General features: G+C 46.0%; 2 protein-coding genes and 1 non-coding gene across 4 annotated transcripts; all 3 read left to right on the plus strand.

Moving 5' to 3' along the window:
- The first annotated feature begins 2879 nt into the window (after positions 1 to 2879).
- On the plus strand, positions 2880 to 7831 carry LOC123404265 (endoglucanase 5-like). The gene is made up of 4 exons (XM_045098189.1): positions 2880 to 3769; positions 3885 to 4088; positions 4450 to 4704; positions 6879 to 7831. The coding sequence occupies exons 1-4, from the start codon at positions 3344 to 3346 to the stop codon at positions 7587 to 7589; spliced, it is 1596 nt and encodes a 531-aa protein (XP_044954124.1). The 5' UTR covers positions 2880 to 3343; the 3' UTR covers positions 7590 to 7831.
- A 1040-nt stretch (positions 7832 to 8871) lies between these two features.
- Positions 8872 to 15411, plus strand: LOC123404264 (probable LRR receptor-like serine/threonine-protein kinase At1g05700). 2 transcript variants are annotated; one of them, XM_045098187.1, is made up of 13 exons: positions 8872 to 9266; positions 9437 to 9992; positions 10268 to 10752; positions 11330 to 11468; positions 11603 to 11674; positions 12348 to 12419; positions 12508 to 12588; positions 13142 to 13302; positions 13427 to 13647; positions 13881 to 14007; positions 14237 to 14302; positions 14395 to 14566; positions 14695 to 15411. In XM_045098187.1, the coding sequence occupies exons 1-13, from the start codon at positions 9197 to 9199 to the stop codon at positions 15212 to 15214; spliced, it is 2742 nt and encodes a 913-aa protein (XP_044954122.1). In that variant the 5' UTR covers positions 8872 to 9196; the 3' UTR covers positions 15215 to 15411. The 2 variants fall into 2 exon arrangements, with proteins under 2 accessions (XP_044954122.1, XP_044954123.1); XM_045098188.1 differs by having other exon boundaries at positions 14395 to 14613; positions 14695 to 14896.
- Positions 15412 to 16608: 1197 nt separating this feature from the next.
- LOC123406610 lies at positions 16609 to 16747 on the plus strand. The gene has a single exon (XR_006612275.1). It is a non-coding gene; the product is annotated as a small nucleolar RNA Z247 (small nucleolar RNA).
- Positions 16748 to 16954: the final 207 nt, after the last annotated feature.

Consider the following 16954-nt stretch of genomic DNA (forward strand, 5'->3'; position numbering starts at 1 on the left):
TATTTGGTTAACGATGTACCACACCACCTGACGGCGACGCCGCAACGGCAGGCCGGGCTCACCTACAACAGAAAGAGCCACACACGCACACAAAGTAGACGCTAGCTAGCTTAGCTTAGCTTTGCCAAGAAATCAAAGAGCCTATGTATGTGCGTGGCTTCCGCCATGCACCTTCCTTCGTTCTCATGGGAATAAAAAGCGGCTGGTTTGTCTATTCGTAGGTTGCGTGGAACTCAGTTTGAGGCCAAGGATTCTAGTTGCATTTTTGCTAAATTTGTGCATTTGTGTCCCACAAATTTGGTGCTAAGAGGTGTGCAACGACGAGATGGCAACGATTCTGGATGTATCTTCGAGAAATGGCAAAAAAAGATTAATTTATTTATATTTCCTTGCACCGGCCCGGCTATTGGTCAGTTTGGACTTTGGGATGCATTTCCTTGAACATGGTTGCATTGTACTTGTGATGTGTGCCAATTAATCTCTATAGAAACCAGAGACAACGGAAAATCGACAACTTGTTGACCCAACAACAAACTATGAAACTGATTTTCATTAGGGAATAATAATGGCCATGCTTATCAGATATTTTTTAAATGGTTTAGCTTAAAGCACATCTAGATGTGACATATGTATTGCAAATTTAATTTCTATGTCACTGATCTTACGCCGTGATTCGTGGTTTTTTTTTTTGCTTTTTCTTTTCCTTTCCATGTTTGGTTATGTCACTTAGATGTGTAATAATTATATCACATATAGACAAACTCTTTTTTAAACATGTTTATCATTCGTGTCGAATCTTTTTTTTCGAAGGCCATAATGGCCACACAGGTTGTGGAACTTAATTAATGCTAATAATTGCAATTACATTTTGCTAGAATTGGAGAATTGCACCATACTCAGTTTTAGGCAGGTTATAAAAGATTAAGTTTGTCTGCCTTTTATTACATGATCATCCAGTTGTTCACCTCAAGATGTTCAATTTTTTTTATCTTGTCGTGCACTCCAGTTGTTCATAGAGGGAGTAGTTAGCATTGTATTTTTTTTTTGAGGAAAAGTTAGCATTGTAGTTACTCCTATGTTACTTCTACATTCTCATATTTCTTGCTGCGTTATGCCTTTGCATTGGCTCAGGGGCAGTCGAGCTACGCATGGCAGAATCATAATAAACCTGGGCCGTAGACCGGTGCGATCGTACGTCAGAGGAAACGCGGGAAGCGTTCCCCGTTTGGCCACGAGGACCGCCGGGGATGGGCAGGACCGACCAACCTCAGTAGCCGTGGCGTGGGGCATGCGGCATTTCAACTTAAATTTGAACTAAAACCGCCACGAGTATTTTTAAACAGAGGGATTATTATTCATTGTATTTATAAAAGAAAAATATTTTGATGATGACATAAGGGCATCTCCAATAGGTGGAATATATGTAGTTAGCATTGTAATTATACTACTTCTATGTAGTCTCATATCACTTGCTCTACTGTGCCTTTGCATTGGCTTCAAGGAATCGAGCTACGCACGGCAAGACCATAATCTATCTGCACCATATGTAGACCATGATCTATTCGTAGGTTGCGTGAAATTCAGTTTGAGGCCAACAATTTTCGTTGCATTTTGCTAAATTTGCACATCCGCACTACCACAAATGTTGTTTTAGCAGGCGTGGACAGATGAGATCACAAAAATTCTTCAGGAAATGGAGAAAAAGATTGATTTCTTTGCATTTCTTACACCGGCCCGGCTATCAGTCAGTTTGGATTTTGTAATGCATGTCGTTAAACATAGTTGTATCGTCCTTGTGATGCGTGCCAATCTTTATAGAAACCGGAGACAACAAAAAATCAACAACTTATCGACCTAACAACAAACAATGATACTCATTTTTGTTATGAAATAATAATAGCCATGCTTATCAGTTATTTGCAAGAAAAAAATTCTTTATCAGCTGTATTGAACTATTTTCCTAGGAAGGCCATCATGGCTACACACAGTTGTGGAACTTAATTAATGCTAATAATTGTAGTTACATTTCGCTAAAATTGGAAACCTCCACCATATACTTAGTTTAGCAGGTTATAAAAGATTAAGTTTGTCTATCTTTTATTACATGATCATCCGGTTGTTCACTTAGAAGTGGTCCAAAATTTCTTGATCATGTCGTGAACTCGTGCGGCGTTCGAACCTGTAAACAAATTCTTACTCGTCGTATTGGGAAATAAATAATTTCTGATGACGACATAAGGACAACTCCAATAGGTCAAATATATGCACCGAAATTATCCACATCCAGCACCATTACATGCACCTGTCTTAAATGTATGTATATATATACTTTCTTCGTGAAGAAATATAAAAGTGTTTCGATCACTAAGAAACGATTTCATATTTCTTTGTGAGTTAGCACTGTAGTTACTCTTATATTACTTGTACATTCTCATATTTCTAGCTCCACGATGCCTTTGCATTGGCTCCGGCGGGCAGGACCATACTAAATCCGGACCGTAGACCGGTGCGATCGTACGTCAGAGCAAACGCGGGAACCGTTCCCCGATTGGCCACGACGACCGCCGGGGCTGGGCGGGGCAGGGCAGGACCGACCAACCTCAGCAGCCGCTGCGTGGGGCCGCGTGGACCAAGCTGAACAACCAAAAAAAAAAATAACGTAGGAAACGAAACGGACTGGCTCCTGCGGCCTGCATGAGCTTGAAGGCAGTACCCAAATAAAAATGAAATCCTCAACTGCAGCAGCAGAGCAGTACTAGGACTAGGAGTAGCTGGTACTGACTTGTCCCGGGACGTCGCTGTCCTCCCCCTGCCAAGCCACCGCACCTCCACCGCCACCGCCATGCATGCCATTGCCAAGCCCCAAACCCAAAGCTTCTTCCTCCTTTCCTTTCCTTTGTTTCAACACAGCCCACCAACCCAACATCGCCATCCATTCCTACCACTTTGTTTGTATATCTGCTTCCCCGCCCCGCCCATATATAATCGCACCAGCATCGGCCATGTACAGCGAAGGAGATATTGTCGAGGAAGAGGAAGAGGAAGAGGAAGAGGTCCGCCGCTAAAGCTGGAAGTCAATTACTCCCTCGTCGGTTATCTATATCAGTTTCCATTTCCAGCTTAAGCTACCACCGAGCGACGAGGTTCACTTTTCCGAGGAGGCGCCGGTCCACTTCCCCTTCTTGGAAACCCTTTATTCCGGCGACCGCGGGCGAGTCCGGCCACCGGTGGCCATTTTCGTCTACGGCGGGCCGGGGGTCGATCGATCGCGCCGTCGACGCTTGGTTATTCGCAGTTTCTTTCTTGGCCGGCGCGCGCGCGGGCCGGGCGGGCGGTCGGTGAGATGAGCGATGTCACGGGCAGGTTCGCGCTGGCGGCGGCCGTGGTGGCGGTGTCGCTGGTGATGGCGTCGGCGTCGGCGGCGCGGCACGACTACGGGGACGCGCTGTCCAAGAGCCTGCTCTACTTCGAGTCGCAGCGCTCGGGGCGGCTGCCGTACAACCAGCGGGTGCGGTGGCGCGGCCACTCGGGGCTCACCGACGGGCTGGAGCAGGGGGTGGACCTGGTGGGAGGGTACTACGACGCCGGCGACCACGTCAAGTTCGGCCTCCCCATGGCCTTCACCGTCACCATGCTCTCCTGGGCCGTCCTCGAGTACGGCGACCAGATCGCCGCCGCCGGCGAGGGCGCCCACGCGCTCCAGTCCATCAAGTGGGGCACCGACTACTTCATCAAGGCCCACACCGCCCCCAACGAGCTCTGGACCCAGGTCAGTCAGCACTCATCGCCATGACCGGCCGCGCGCGCGCGCAGAATGTAGTGTGTAAACACGTACGTACACACACTGTATCTTTTCTGACCCGATCGATCGACGTGTGGCGCAGGTCGGCGACGGCGACTCGGACCACTACTGCTGGCAGCGGCCGGAGGACATGACGACGTCGCGGCGGGCGTACAAGGTGGACGCCGAGCACCCCGGCTCGGAGGTGGCCGCCGAGACGGCCGCCGCCATGGCCGCCGCGTCCATCGTGTTCCGGCGAGCCGGCGACGCGCACTACGCGCACCTCCTCCTCCACCACGCGCAGCAGGTACGCTGTCACACGTATTACTACTACTACATACACTACTTGCCGCACGAAATCAATCAATCAACATAAAGCTAGCAGAAAATTCAGACTAGATTAGCAGCACCAGCAGCTTAATTTCCCTTTAAGCTAGCTTTTGTCAGCTCGATCCCTTTACACGAAACTCACGATTAAAATACGACAGTCGATCCACTCTAGCCGCAGCTGGGTCGTCTGGTACGTGACAGCGAGCAGCTCACCGTCCGTCCTACACACACAACAACACACACGCTTCGGCAATACGTATTGTATATACTCTTCTACATACATACGGAGTACATGCATTAATTTGAATTTGTACGTACGTATGTATTTATACGTGCAGCTGTTCGAGTTCGCGGACAAGTACAGGGGCCGGTACGACGACAGCGTGCGGGTGGTGAAGAGCTTCTACCCGTCGGCGAGCGGGTACAAGGACGAGCTGCTGTGGGCGGCGTTGTGGCTGCACCGCGCCACCGGCGGCCGCGACTACCTCGACTACGTCGTCTCCAACGCCGACGACTTCGGCGGCACCGGCTGGGGCGTCTCCGAGTTCAGCTGGGACATCAAGTACCCCGGCCTACAGATCCTCGCCTCCAAGGTCAGTACTACCGATCAGTGATCAGTCTCCATTGCTGACGCACGCACGCAAGCAAGCAACCCATGCATGCATGCACCAACCTATCCACCTTTCCTTTCTTTGGACCGGTCAAACTTGCTTACCTTTTCATCGCTGCATGCATGATAAGAATGATTTCCTCTCGCCAAAAATAGGATCATTCCACCGCCGATCGCGGCAGCTAGCTGTAAATTAGTCAAAGCCATACGTCAATTACTACTCTACTAGTTAGTCCAGTCCAAAATATTAAAATTAGCAGTCCAAAATATAGTTAGTTGGCAATTTTTAAAGAAAATTACTACTGTGGTAATCAGTAGCAGCCGTATAGTACTACGTAACAAAATAACAGGGGTTAATACTGCATGGTATGAATGCGGTTAATTCGTCCCATATACGTACTCTACTGTAGTAACTGACAGACGTGCCACCGGTTTCTGCATCGTTAGCATGAGGAGCAAGCCGCGTGTTTGGTGCACCCTAGCTTTTGCTTAGCCACGCACCCTCTCTCTCTAGCTTGCAAGCATGGCTACCTAGCATGCTTTCTTGGGGTGCTTCCGCTGGGGTTGATGGATGCGCCATGCCCAACAACTCCGCCCGGACCGGCCATCTCTCCACGCTTCTTCTAGTAGAATGCATATACATATCCCAAAAGCCTTTCGACCGAATTGCACCGCGTGTTCTCGCGTAGACGTTGATTTTGTTGTTAGAGGGCCCGGCGCCCATGTGCAGACTCCAGTTAAGTATATATAAGCATATGAGATGGTTGATGATGATTCTCAACAAAAAAGCTAATCATGGTTGGGGAGCAGAGCAGAGCAGACGATGCTCAGCCCACCAAGAGGGCCGGGTGAAAAGAGATCAGAGATGCCCAAATTTGTTTTATATACAGTACTTAATACAAACATGCAACTAGCTAGGAGAGATCTTTTGATCTACCCTACCCGGCCTACACCACCTGCGCCTTTGTCCTGTGAGCAACCATATTTCCAACACGTTCCTTTCACATGTGCTCCTCCTGGTGTCTGCCATGCCATGCCAATTTATTAAAAAAACCTTCCGGAAACAGACCGGTTTCCTAACCTAACCTGGATTGTCCGCGAGGTGACGGCCGCACTGTCACTCAGGTCTCGTTGGGAGTTGGACTGCCTTCCTAATCATAACTCCTTTGACCACACCTTCTGTTTCTTTCTCCCATGCATATGCTTAGAACGCAAGGCAGCATGCGGCTAGCTAGCTCCTCTTGCCATGAGGGTGAGGGTGAAGGCTCATCGCATGCCTCTTTCTTTGGTCATCCACAAGCTGTTTTTGTCCCTGGCATGGGTTGCTGCTGTTTGGGATGTGATGTCTGAAGCAAGCGATTCAACTAATGATTGATGGATACTCTGGCTGGACATCTTACTTAATTACTTGCCCAAGTGGAGTGGAGGAGTCGAATGGTCATTTCTTCCGTCGTTTAATTAATGTATATCGGCTAATCAAGTTGGTGAGAGGAGGGAAAAAAATAGTAGAAGCACATGAGACAAAAAAAATATTCAACCGACAGTAGCTGCACGGTTTTCTTTCTTCTTCTTTGGATTAAGTAGAGTGCATGTCTGTGTGGGAGAAGCAAAGTGGTTGGATCACAGGTTGAGCACCTACTAGTAATTGAGCCCACAAGGATCGTGTGGCCCATACGTACGGCCCATTTTTCTTTGATGTTCGGGTTGGTTTATAACCTGGAAAATTCATTATGTACTGCGCTGAAATTAAGTTCCATGATAATATATGCCATTCGACCATGGCATCTGTCAGTTGATGTCGAAATTCTGCACTCAAATATTACCAGACAAATGGAGGACAGGTTGATTACGATCACTGTGCTTAAGTCAACCCTAATAATTAAGTTTGGCACATAGTTTGACTACTACTGTAGAAGGTGCTCACAAACGTCCTGATCGACATGCAGCCTCTAAGCCTATAGAGGTCCACATGTTTCAGAAAGGGTCAACTGTTTTATTTACAAAAGGTCAAAGGGTTCAAAGCCAGGTCTTATATTTACAAATCAGCTGTCAATTAAAAACCGAAACTAGCCGTGCATCATCGGCTGTTTAGTTAGCAATAATTCTGTTTTGATCCGTGCGATTAACAATCCTCTCTCTTGGCCATTGATCGATCAGCTGCTGATTGAGGAGAAGGAGCTGAGCTCGGAGTACCGGACGGTGCTGGAGAAGTACCGGTCCAAGGGAGAGTTCTACGTGTGCTCCAACATGAACAAGAACCCCGGCGGCGCCGCCCGCAACGCGCCGCGCACCCCGGCGGGGCTCATCTTCATCCGTCCATGGAACAACCTCCAGTACGTGACCAACGCCGTCTTCCTCCTGACCGTCCACTCGGACCACCTGGCGGCGCTCGGGGAGCCCCTCCGCTGCACCGTGGACGAGGACGCCGACACCTCGGACACGGGCGGCGAGACGGCGGCGGACGTCGTGGTGGGGGCGGAGGAGGTGCTGGCGTTCGCCAAGGCGCAGGCGGACTACATCCTGGGCAGCAACCCGATGGAGACGAGCTACCTGGTGGGGTACGGGGAGCAGTACCCGCGGCGGGTGCACCACCGGGCGGCGTCGACGGCGTCGCTGACGGACGAGAAGGGGTTCATCGGGTGCACGCAGGGGTTCGACTCGTGGTACAGCGCGGGGGAGAGGAACCCGCACGACCTCGTCGGCGCCGTCGTCGGCGGGCCCGACGGCGAGGACCGGTTCAACGACCAGCGGGGCGCGTACATGCAGACCGAGGCATGCACGTACAACACCGCGCCCATGGTCGGCGTCTTCTCCAGGCTCATGGAGCTCCACGAGAAGCAGCGGCTCCGGGAGCAACGAGACCTGTGAAGCGGCCCATGCATCGTCGTCGGTGAATATGTTCAGTAGTAGGAATGTTAATTGAATAACTGAGAAAAAAGAAGAGTGGGAAAAGGCTTTTTTTTTTACTAGGATGGATGGATGGGTGGGTGGGTGGATTTGTACATTCTTTTTGTTGATTAATTCGTATAGGTTTTGCTTTGTTTCATTCATGTAGGAATGGAATTTCGGAAGAAAAAAATTGAGGGAATAAAACATCACCAGATTGATGATGGTGATGGTTGACCTTGTGTTGACCAAGAGGGAGGAGGAAAGGCGGGAAAGGTTTTTTTTTTACCTCACTGACACCGGGTCCCGCAGTCCAGTTTCCCCCCGCCTCACCGCGAAATTTGAATTTCCATGTTGATTCCACACCGCCCACCGAGAAGCAGTGCCCGATGTATGTTCGGCGAAATGCCATCGCCGGAGCTAGCGCTGCCGTGGTCGCGCCCCCCGTGCGCGTCACTCTGGGGGAACCGTCGGCCTTGACGCCGCGCTTCTCATCTCGGCGCGGACGCAGGCGTGCGTGCCGGGGTCGATTTCGGTCGCCGCGCGCGCAGGGTGCTCGACGAAATGGCTCCCTTGGCTGCCTGCGCTGCATCTCCTTCGGGGCAGTGCAGTGCAGTGCGTGCCGACATGCCCACTGACACCGAGGTCAAGGAGAGGAGACCGAGAGGGACGACTCCACACTATCTGGCTCGCTGCCATCCACTGGCCGAGTAGTTCGTGCGGTGGTGTCTTGACGCGGCGGCGCCGTCGGGGCCCCGGGGGCGTACGGGTTGCGCGTGCCGACCGCGCCTCAGGGTCTCCGAATGCGGCGCGCCCCCTTGTCGTGGCCACAATGCCACATACAGTACCTGGTCGGTGGTCGCTGTGCAGCTACGTGGCTCCATCTGAAGCTGTTGGCAGAGCATGAAATCCGGGTGAAAAAATCAGGGCTTCTCTGCAGTAATCCCGATTGTTAAGATTGTTAAGGGAGTGGTAAGATCGTAATAAGTAAGCAATGAGGTACCTTATTCTTCCCTAGCTTTGTCCTTAGGATCATCTTGTTAGTTTAGTGCGCAAGCTCATTAGGTTGATTATACGGATAGCAGCAGTTAAGTTATGCACCAAGCCCATGGCCACAAGATCACCACAACAAGATCGGGTAGAATACAATTAGTTCCACACGTCGGTTATATTCAAGAGCTTAATACATATGCTGAAATGCTTGAGCCATGGGGTTTACTCGCCCTTCTGATTTATTATTCTACTTAGATGAGATGACCAAACCACATGAGAGGACAGTCTTTTTCTAATGCCAACAAAGGAGTCGTAGCTTCAAGTCTAAAAGTTGCAATTTTGTCGCAGCTGTATCCTTGCTATTGGTGGAAGATACTTCATTATCATGACGAAACTGTTTCGAAACAGCCGCACTAGCTCACTGTATGCTGGCCCTCTTAATCTATCATTGTCGAATAGGACAACCGTAATACCATGTGAAAGCATTTGCTACTCCCATGGATGTGCATATATGCCCGTCTCCCCCCTTCTCTCTCTCTCTCCCTCTCTCTCTCAGATAGAAGGCTCTAGTTTGCTCACAAGAGTGAAGAATAAGCATGAAGCTATGTGTAGCAGTTCTCCTTCTCTACATGTTCCAGTTGATCCATGGACAGCCTGATTATCAAGGTGCGTTGCCCCTCAATTCTTATTTCTTACTGCTCTTTCTGTTCAGAAAATGTACAATAAGAAGCCCCTGTGTTGCTCATAGCCAAAAGTTTATTCAAGGTCGAAGATAGAAATCCATGGTGCATAACTAATGGTGATATAAATCTGTTTGACTTGTATTTTGTTTCCAGGTTTCATAAGCATCGATTGTGGCATCCCAGTGAATTCTACCTACCAAGATTCCATTACAAATATAGTATATGTATCAGACTATGGTTTCATCACCACGGGAGAAAACCGCAACATCTCCTCAGATTACATGGATCCATCACTGGCGAAAAGCTATTCCAATCTCCGGTTCTTTCCACATGGTCCGAGGAATTGCTACACCTTGAGATCCTTGGTGATGGGAAACAAGTACCTTGTTCGTGCCTCCTTCTACTATGGAAACTATGATGGCTTGGGCAAACCTCCTGTCTTTGATCTTTACCTGGGGACAAACTACTGGCATGAAGTAAACTACAGTGATGCAGGAGCATTCAACTGGATGGACATCTTACTTGTGGCTCCTACTGATTACTTGCAAGTTTGTTTGGTGAACAAAGGTACGGGGAATCCATTTATTTCTGGGCTGGAGTTGAGGCCACTGAATACCACCCTCTACCCAGAGGTAAATGCAAGTCAATTGCTCGTGCTGGTTAATTCTAATCGGTTCCACACGGGGCCCACAGAAAATTCAATAATCAGGTTAGTTTTCGACTTAGAATTGTTGTTATCGAATTTTAACATAAATCCGCGTTACCGCCATCTTGATCAACATAAGTAAAATTTTGGTGGCTGATATCTTGCGGAAAAATATATTTATAAATGACTGTAGGCTGTAACCGCTGCTTTTAGCCTTATACTGCATAAGTTTTGTCTGCAAGGTATACTTTTAATTTGACAGAGAAATGGTTGTTTTGACTCTAGTTAATCCAGTGGACTACAATACTACATAAACCATATACTTCATTGGTCTACAGGTACCCCTCGGATCCCCAAGATCGCATCTGGACTACATATAATGCGATTCCGAACTGTACTAAGATATCTGCAACATCTCCAATGCATAATAACCTCAGGGATGTGTACAATGTGCCATCATCTGTTATGCAAAATGCAGCGACTGTTAATAGCTCAAGAATTGATTTCTCATGGAATCCATCTGATCCATCGGCGAACATAAACTCCAAATACTTCTTTATTTTCTACTTTGCTGAGCTGCAGCATGTACCGAGCAAAGCGGTGAGGCAGTTTGATATCATTGTCAATAACAAGACATGGAACGGGCGACCTTACACCCCAACATTCCTATTTGCCAATTATTTTTCCGGTGTTGTGCAAGGGATGGAAAATTATAGTGTCTCACTTGTTTCTACAAAAAATGCAACACTTCCACCTATCCTCAATGCCATGGAGATGTACTTGGTGAAACTGGTAACTCCGGTTGCAACTGATCCTGGAGACGGTATGAATTTACTGATGCAATATTAGTATGGATTACAGAGGGTATAACCAGCTACAGTTACTATGTAAAGGGTCTTGTCTAATCTGCAATAGAAAAAAGTCCACTTTCCAACTCTGGACGTTGGCAAAAGTTCACTTTTCAACCCTGAATTCTAAAACGTCTCGATTGAGAACCACAAACTATTAAAACCACCACTTTTTTCCACCTTGTGTAGTCTCACTAGCGATTTAGTGTGATGTGCATGCCACATGTCCACTACATTACTGCCATGCCGTTGCCATGTCACCAAGTTCCATTTATTGATCTGTCTGTACCATATTTTCTTCTGTTTTTAGCTTTTTTTTGTGAAAATTTCTTTTATCCAAATGGTGGAGCTGTTTTAGATTGTTTATTCTTGTAGTATCTGTTTGTTCATGGCTGTGGTGTAAGTTCAGGGTTGAGAAGTAGAAGTTTTTCTTAGCAGTAGAGAGGGTTGTATTAGACTGTCCTTTATCACATTTGAGGTGTATTAGTATCTTAGAGCTTGCCTGCTTATCTGTTCGTGTAATTAACCATCTTCCTTGTTCTTGCAAAGCAGCTAGAGCTATGATGGCAACCCAAGACAATTTTGGTGTCGTAAAAAACTGGATGGGTGATCCATGTACACCGAAAGCTTTTGTGTGGAGAGGATTAAACTGCTCATATCCACCAGCAAGTCCCTCTGAAATAATGGGACTGTAAGTTTCATAACTATGTTTGGATGAAATAAAGGAAAATGCATTCTCATACGCAGAATATCTTGACATTTCTAAGAAATGTTTAGGACCAATGAACAAGAGAAGCTAACTGTTCTGGGTTTACTTTTTTGCAGAAACTTGTCTTCCTTTGGGTTAGTTGGTGCCATCTCTACTAATTTTAGAGATCTCAAAGCACTCCAGTATCTGTAGGTTCTTACTTCTCATCATCATTTCTTACTGTAGGATTTTAACATGCTACTGCTTTTTTTACACTACTCAAAGGCATTTGTGATATTTTCCCCACCCGCCTTTTTCAGTATATACAGGAACTAGTGTACTTGTTATTAAAACACGAAGGTTTGTATAAGCTAAATTATTACATGCACATAATTCCCAGACATTTGGAAATTTCCAAAAAAGAAATGCGTGTACTATATTCTTAAGATGATTAGCTAGTTTACACAGGGAGAGAATTACTGAACAATACCTGAAACAATTTACACGATAGTACAGAGAAACTCTCTTGAACTTCCCGATGGATGACAATACATTTCTTAAATTGTCTGTGTCTCCATGTTTTCAGGAAAAAGAAATAACTGTCTGTATCTCCATATAGAAACTCTGGATATATGATACTATGTGCTTCCTCATTTTTCTTCACCGTTCACCAAAATATACTTTCAGAAAACTAATGATATAGTTTGGGAGACACATGTAACTCTCTTCATCACATGCACTGACTAGATGCTTACTTTTGCCATTTGTATCCAGTCATGCAGTGAAGCTGAAAAAAAACACTTCCGAAAACGTTGTATCCCCCCCCCCCCCCCCTCCTTTTCCTTATTAGCTGTAATTCACAAGATCTGTTACTCCTTCCAGGGATTTTTCACACAACAACTTATCTGGTCCTATTCCAAATTTTCTCGGGCAACTTTCATCACTAATGTTTCTGTAAGTCTTATTACTTATCTGTTCATTATTGAATCCCGGCACGACAGTTTCCTGGCAATGGTACATATACCATGTTTTTCCTTTATAGGGATTTGTCCAGCAATGATCTAAGTGGACCAATTCCTTACGGCCTTTTACAAAGATCCCAAAATGGATCCCTATCACTAAGGTATGTTCAGCCATCAAAAGTTAACTAACTTTGAATATATTTTTTTGAAGAAAGAAAATACACACTAAGATGTAAATCAGTAATATGATGATTTAATATCATACTAACTGCTTAAAATTGTATGCTTTGCTATTTGGGCCTTTTGCTTTTCAATTTCTTTGACTGCGCACTCAGTAAGGTATATTACTTCTGGTTAACTGGAAAGATAAGTTATGTCATCATCAGTTATCAACTGTAAAATATACTACAACAAGGACAGGTAACTCTAGTGAATAAAATAATATGCTAACGGTTAGAAGAATCTTATATATCAGTTTACTCTGTCCCAGTGCATTTCATGGGTAGTTCATTTCTTCAATAACATTCATTATGAAAGCACCTTTAAAATAGTGTCAGTATTACATTTTACTAGCTAACTATTAGGTTTGATTGATTAGTATATTTATAGAGAAGTATTGGTTCCTTCCAGCATTTATAGTTGGACATTTCTCTTTATTCGGAACACCATGGAAGAACATTATAATTGAATTATTGTGTACATTTATATTGCCAGGGTCGGTGGCAATGCAAATCTGTGTGGCAATGGTACTGCCTGCAGACCAGTTCGAAAGAAGATCAACGGGAAACTTCTCGCTGCAATAGTTGTCCCAATAGTTATTGCCTTCGCACTATTTGTTATATTATTTTTGCTGCGCCAAGCGTTCAAAGGAAAAGGTAACACAGTCAGACGGAAATAATGGTTTCTGTTTTGTGCGTTACAGAATTTTGTATTTTATTTTATTTTGTCGTTTGTTATACAAAAATAAAATGCTTGCCATTATGCTGTGCATGTATTCAGCTAAGCAGAAGGCTACTGGTCATCAAGATGGATCAGCATTACTTGGGAGCCGAGAGTTCTCCTACAAAGAACTGAAGCATATTACGAATAACTTTAGCCAAGAGATTGGAAAGGGAGGGTTTGGACCTGTCTTCCTTGGTTGCTTGGAGAATGGAAACCCAGTTGCTGTGAAAGTGCGTTCTGAGTCATCTTCCCAAGGGGGTAAAGAGTTTCTTGCTGAGGTAAAAACAAAAAACAATGTGAATTTTTATGTGTCACAATTAAAATATTCGTGTGTAATCCCTTCAGCTGTCTGCCCCCCAGGTTTTTTAGTGTAGCCATCCGTGTACGAATTTTGATGAAGGAATTAAGATTATTTTTTCTGTGTGTAGTACTACAAAACCACTTAGTAATCATTCTCATTATGAGTTCTACTTAAATTATCTGCATGATGGTGATGAATGCTGTATTGCAGGCTCAGCACTTGACCAGGATTCATCACAAGAACTTAGTTTCTTTGATTGGCTACTGCAAGGACAGAAATCATCTGGCTCTTGTTTACGAGTACATGCCCGAAGGGAGCCTGCAGGATCATCTGAGAGGTTCATATTGTCCATTCAAATGTGGATTCTTATATGCCAATCTAAGTTTTAGGCGCACTAAACCAGCTATATATGTGCTGTATCCTGAAAATTAGATTACAGAAACATTGCATTTCATTCGAAAAGAACTGCATATACCTTAAACTATCCGTGATTACTAACTGAGTCCATGAAGTTATGCAGAATCTTCTTTAAGCTAACTATGTTTAATCTCTGTTGACATGTGAAGCCACTTCTACTAGTAAACCACTCACTTGGAAGCAGCGTCTTCAGATCGCCCTTGATGCTGCACAAGGTTCGGACATAGCTGCCATCTACTAGGTCCTATGATTTCATTTGCACATGGCTTTTAACAGAAAAGTAGGAGTAGTAATTATTTTATGACAGGTCTTGAGTATCTGCACATTGCTTGTAAGCCAGCATTGATTCACAGAGATGTGAAGAGCAGGAACATCCTCCTGACCACAGATCTTGGGGCTAAGATTGCTGATTTTGGCCTGACCAAGGCTTTCAGCGACTCCAAAACACATATAACTACTGAGCCCGCCGGTACCTTCGGGTACTTAGATCCTGACTACATGATGCACAGCATAAATCTCTTCTCATGTATACTCCATTTCTTCAACATTTCCTGGAGTGTTGTTACTTTTTCATAATTAAGGACCCCTGCGTCTACCAATTGTTTAGGTGCTTCCGCAGTTATCACATCAGCGAGAAGAGCGACCTATACAGCTTCGGCGTGGTCCTCCTGGAGCTCATCACAGGCCGTGCCCCGGTCATACCGATTAGCGACATCATGAACATCCACATTGGCGAGTGGGTGCACGAGAGCCTCGACCAAGGAAACATCGAGAGCATTGTGGATGCAAAGATGGGAGGGGACTATGACATCAACTCTGTCTGGAAAGCTGCTGACTTGGCGCTGCATTGCAAGCAAGAGGTCTCCCCGGAACGGCCGACTATGGCGGAGGTGGTGTCACAGCTTAAGGAGTGCTTGGAGCTCGACAATCGTTTTAGCGAGAGGAGAGGAAGCGTGTCTTCGAATGATGATAATTTGACCTGTTCTGGAGAGGGAAGTTCACTTGAGGTAGAAGAAGAAGAAACACAACAACAACAACAACAACAACAACAACAACAACAACAACAACAACAACAACAACAACAAGGTGGGGAGATACAAGCGGCTGCTGGCCCTACAATGAGATGATAGTTTTGACGATCTTATACATAAATGCTGGAGGCTGGAGCAATCTTCTTTAATTATCTTTCAAATAAACCTTCATCTTGCCTTTCTTTGTGAAGTTCTCAAATTTCTGGCAATGCCTACATGGAGTCTACCTGTTCTAGTCTAGATAAAAAATTGTGATGAAAGAAGCTCGAGTGGATCAGCGGAGAATTAACTTTCGGGTTTGGACGGCGTGCGAGTGATACGTTTCTCAGTGTTTAGAGTTTAGATTGGACTTTTTTTATTGGCACGTACGTCTTTAGTTTGTCTGTGTTTTTGATGTTTCTCTCCCTCGGCAATATCAAACTTCGATCTCTTTACAATAAACATATACTGTATCAATGCTGGCTATATGCATCTTAGGATCCAGAGGCTGGGGGCAAATAAAGCTTCCATCATCTAAAAAGTCGATCATGTATTTGACGTTGGTTCCCCGAAGATGACACTTCTGTCTGATATTCTTTTGACAAACATTTCTGATAATGTGATGATCGGTGATGGCACGGCAGGGATTTCTTGATTCCTTTATTTTAACCTGGAATTTCTTGATTCTTAGGATGCTGATGCAAGATGGCAATGTGTGAAAACCTTGAAATCATATTGATGGTGTCAAACAAGATGTAACTTAGGAGATAGGGATAGATCCTAGATCAGCCGTTATGGTTCAGTTAGGAAGGTTTATCTTCTCTCCACCGTAGTCGGCCCTATTATCTCCTCTCTTTCTTGATCCTCATCTTGTAATCCCAACTACATGTATGCGCTATCCAGGGAGGTGCGCCCCTGTTATATAACACGCATCGCGTGCCTCTAACGAGGTAAGACGCTTACCGCAATCTTACATGGTAAGAGAGCCTCCTCTTCCAATCTCTAGCTCCAAACCTCCAAACCTAGCGCCAGCCATGTCTTCCTCCGGTGCTTCCCAGCCGAGCCTCAACAGGCAGGTCACGGAGAAGCTTTCTCGCATGAACTACGTTATGTGGCGTGCCCAAATCACGCCGTAGCTAAGGGGTGCCGGTGTCTTCGGCTATGTCGATGGCACCTCGCCGGAGCCGGCCAAGTTTCTCGCCGCCAAAGATAAGGATGGCAAGGAAACCTCTAAGCCCAACCCTCTCCACTCAATCTGGGTATAGGAGGATCAGCAGGTGATTTGGTACCTACTGAACAACCTCACCAAAGAGGTGCTTATCACGGTGACCGCGATCACCTCCGCGCACGCACTGTGGGCGGCGCTGGCAGGCATGTTCTCGCCGTAGTCCTTGAACCACGTCAACAACATCCGCACTACCCTCATTAACGCGCAGAAGGGCAACCAATCGATGGCGACCTACTTCGCCTTCATGCGCGGCCTTGCCGACGAGCTTGCCATCGCCGGCAAGACAATCCAGGATGATGAGCTGATCTCCTACCTTCTTCATGGGCTGGACATAGACTACCAGCCGCTCGTCTCCGCCCTAGATGCCTGGGTGACATCGATCACCCTCGATGAGCTCTACGCCATGCTCAGCAACTTCGATCAATGCGTCGCCCAGTTTCAAAGCTCGGGCAGCGGCTTCAAGTCTTCTGCTAACTCGGCGACTCGAGGACGTGTTGGTTTTTCCTCCCGTTCCCATGGCTCTCCTCGCTCCAAGGGGAAGCCAGGCAACACCTGTTGGAATTATGCCCTAGAGGCAATAATAAATATAGTTATTATTATAATTCCTGCGTCAAGATAATCGTTTATTA

This window comes from Hordeum vulgare, chromosome 6H (genome assembly GCF_904849725.1).
Source record: "Hordeum vulgare subsp. vulgare chromosome 6H, MorexV3_pseudomolecules_assembly, whole genome shotgun sequence".
Lineage (NCBI taxonomy): Eukaryota > Viridiplantae > Streptophyta > Magnoliopsida > Poales > Poaceae > Hordeum > Hordeum vulgare.